Genomic DNA, 681 nt, shown 5'->3' with positions numbered 1-681 from the left:
CTGTTATCCAAAATGTTTATGTTTATTAAATCAAAAATACATCTAAAAACTATATAATTAGTACTTTCTGAATCTGACTAGAAAATACTTATATAGATACATTGCATCATATAATTCTTTTCATTGCCCCTTCTAGATAAATTCTGACCTCCAGCCTTTTATTAAAGAAAAGACCAGTGACTCTATGACTTTTAACCTAAACTCAGCTCCTGTAATCTTACATCAGGAGTTTCTTGGGAGAGATTTGTGGATTAAGCAGATTGGAGAGGTAAGTTGAAATCATTACTAATTTTTGATACCATCAGTAATTAGATGTCCCTATAATACATTTAATAGTTCACAATAGTTTAAGAATATGTCAGTCATGAAAAAGCATATTTACTGGTAAGATTCATTATAGCCTATATTTTCTAAAATATTTTATTTATTATTTTTATTTTATGTGTATGAGTGTATTGCCTGCATGCGAGTGCACCCATGTCATGCAGTGCTGCAGAGGTCAGAAGAGGGCTTCGGATTCCCCTGAAACTGGAGTTAAGGATGGTTCGTAGCCACCGTGTGGGTTCTGGGAATCAAACCCGGGTCCTCTGCAAGAGCAGTCAGTGCTCTTAACCGCTGAGCCATCTCTCCAGCCCCATAACCTATATTTTTTTAAAGGTAAAATATTAATTAAAATAGACA

The 681-nt window shown here is 34.4% G+C and overlaps 1 protein-coding gene across 1 annotated transcript in view; it reads left to right on the top strand.

Annotated features, from left to right (window-relative positions):
* Positions 1 to 681, top strand: part of Pdss2 (decaprenyl diphosphate synthase subunit 2) — a 305,129-nt gene that overhangs the window by 249,157 nt on the left and 55,291 nt on the right. The window contains exon 6 of the mRNA XM_008850309.3: positions 137 to 268. Within this exon, the coding sequence (XP_008848531.1) occupies positions 137 to 268 (132 nt within the window). The remainder of the gene's footprint in view (positions 1 to 136; positions 269 to 681) is intronic.

Source organism: Nannospalax galili, unplaced genomic scaffold, assembly GCF_000622305.1.
Source record: "Nannospalax galili isolate Female #2095 unplaced genomic scaffold, S.galili_v1.0 scaffold324, whole genome shotgun sequence".
NCBI classification, from domain to species: Eukaryota; Metazoa; Chordata; class Mammalia; order Rodentia; family Spalacidae; genus Nannospalax; species Nannospalax galili.
Note: the sequence above shows the minus strand (reverse complement) of the source record. Positions and strands in the feature narration are given on the sequence as shown.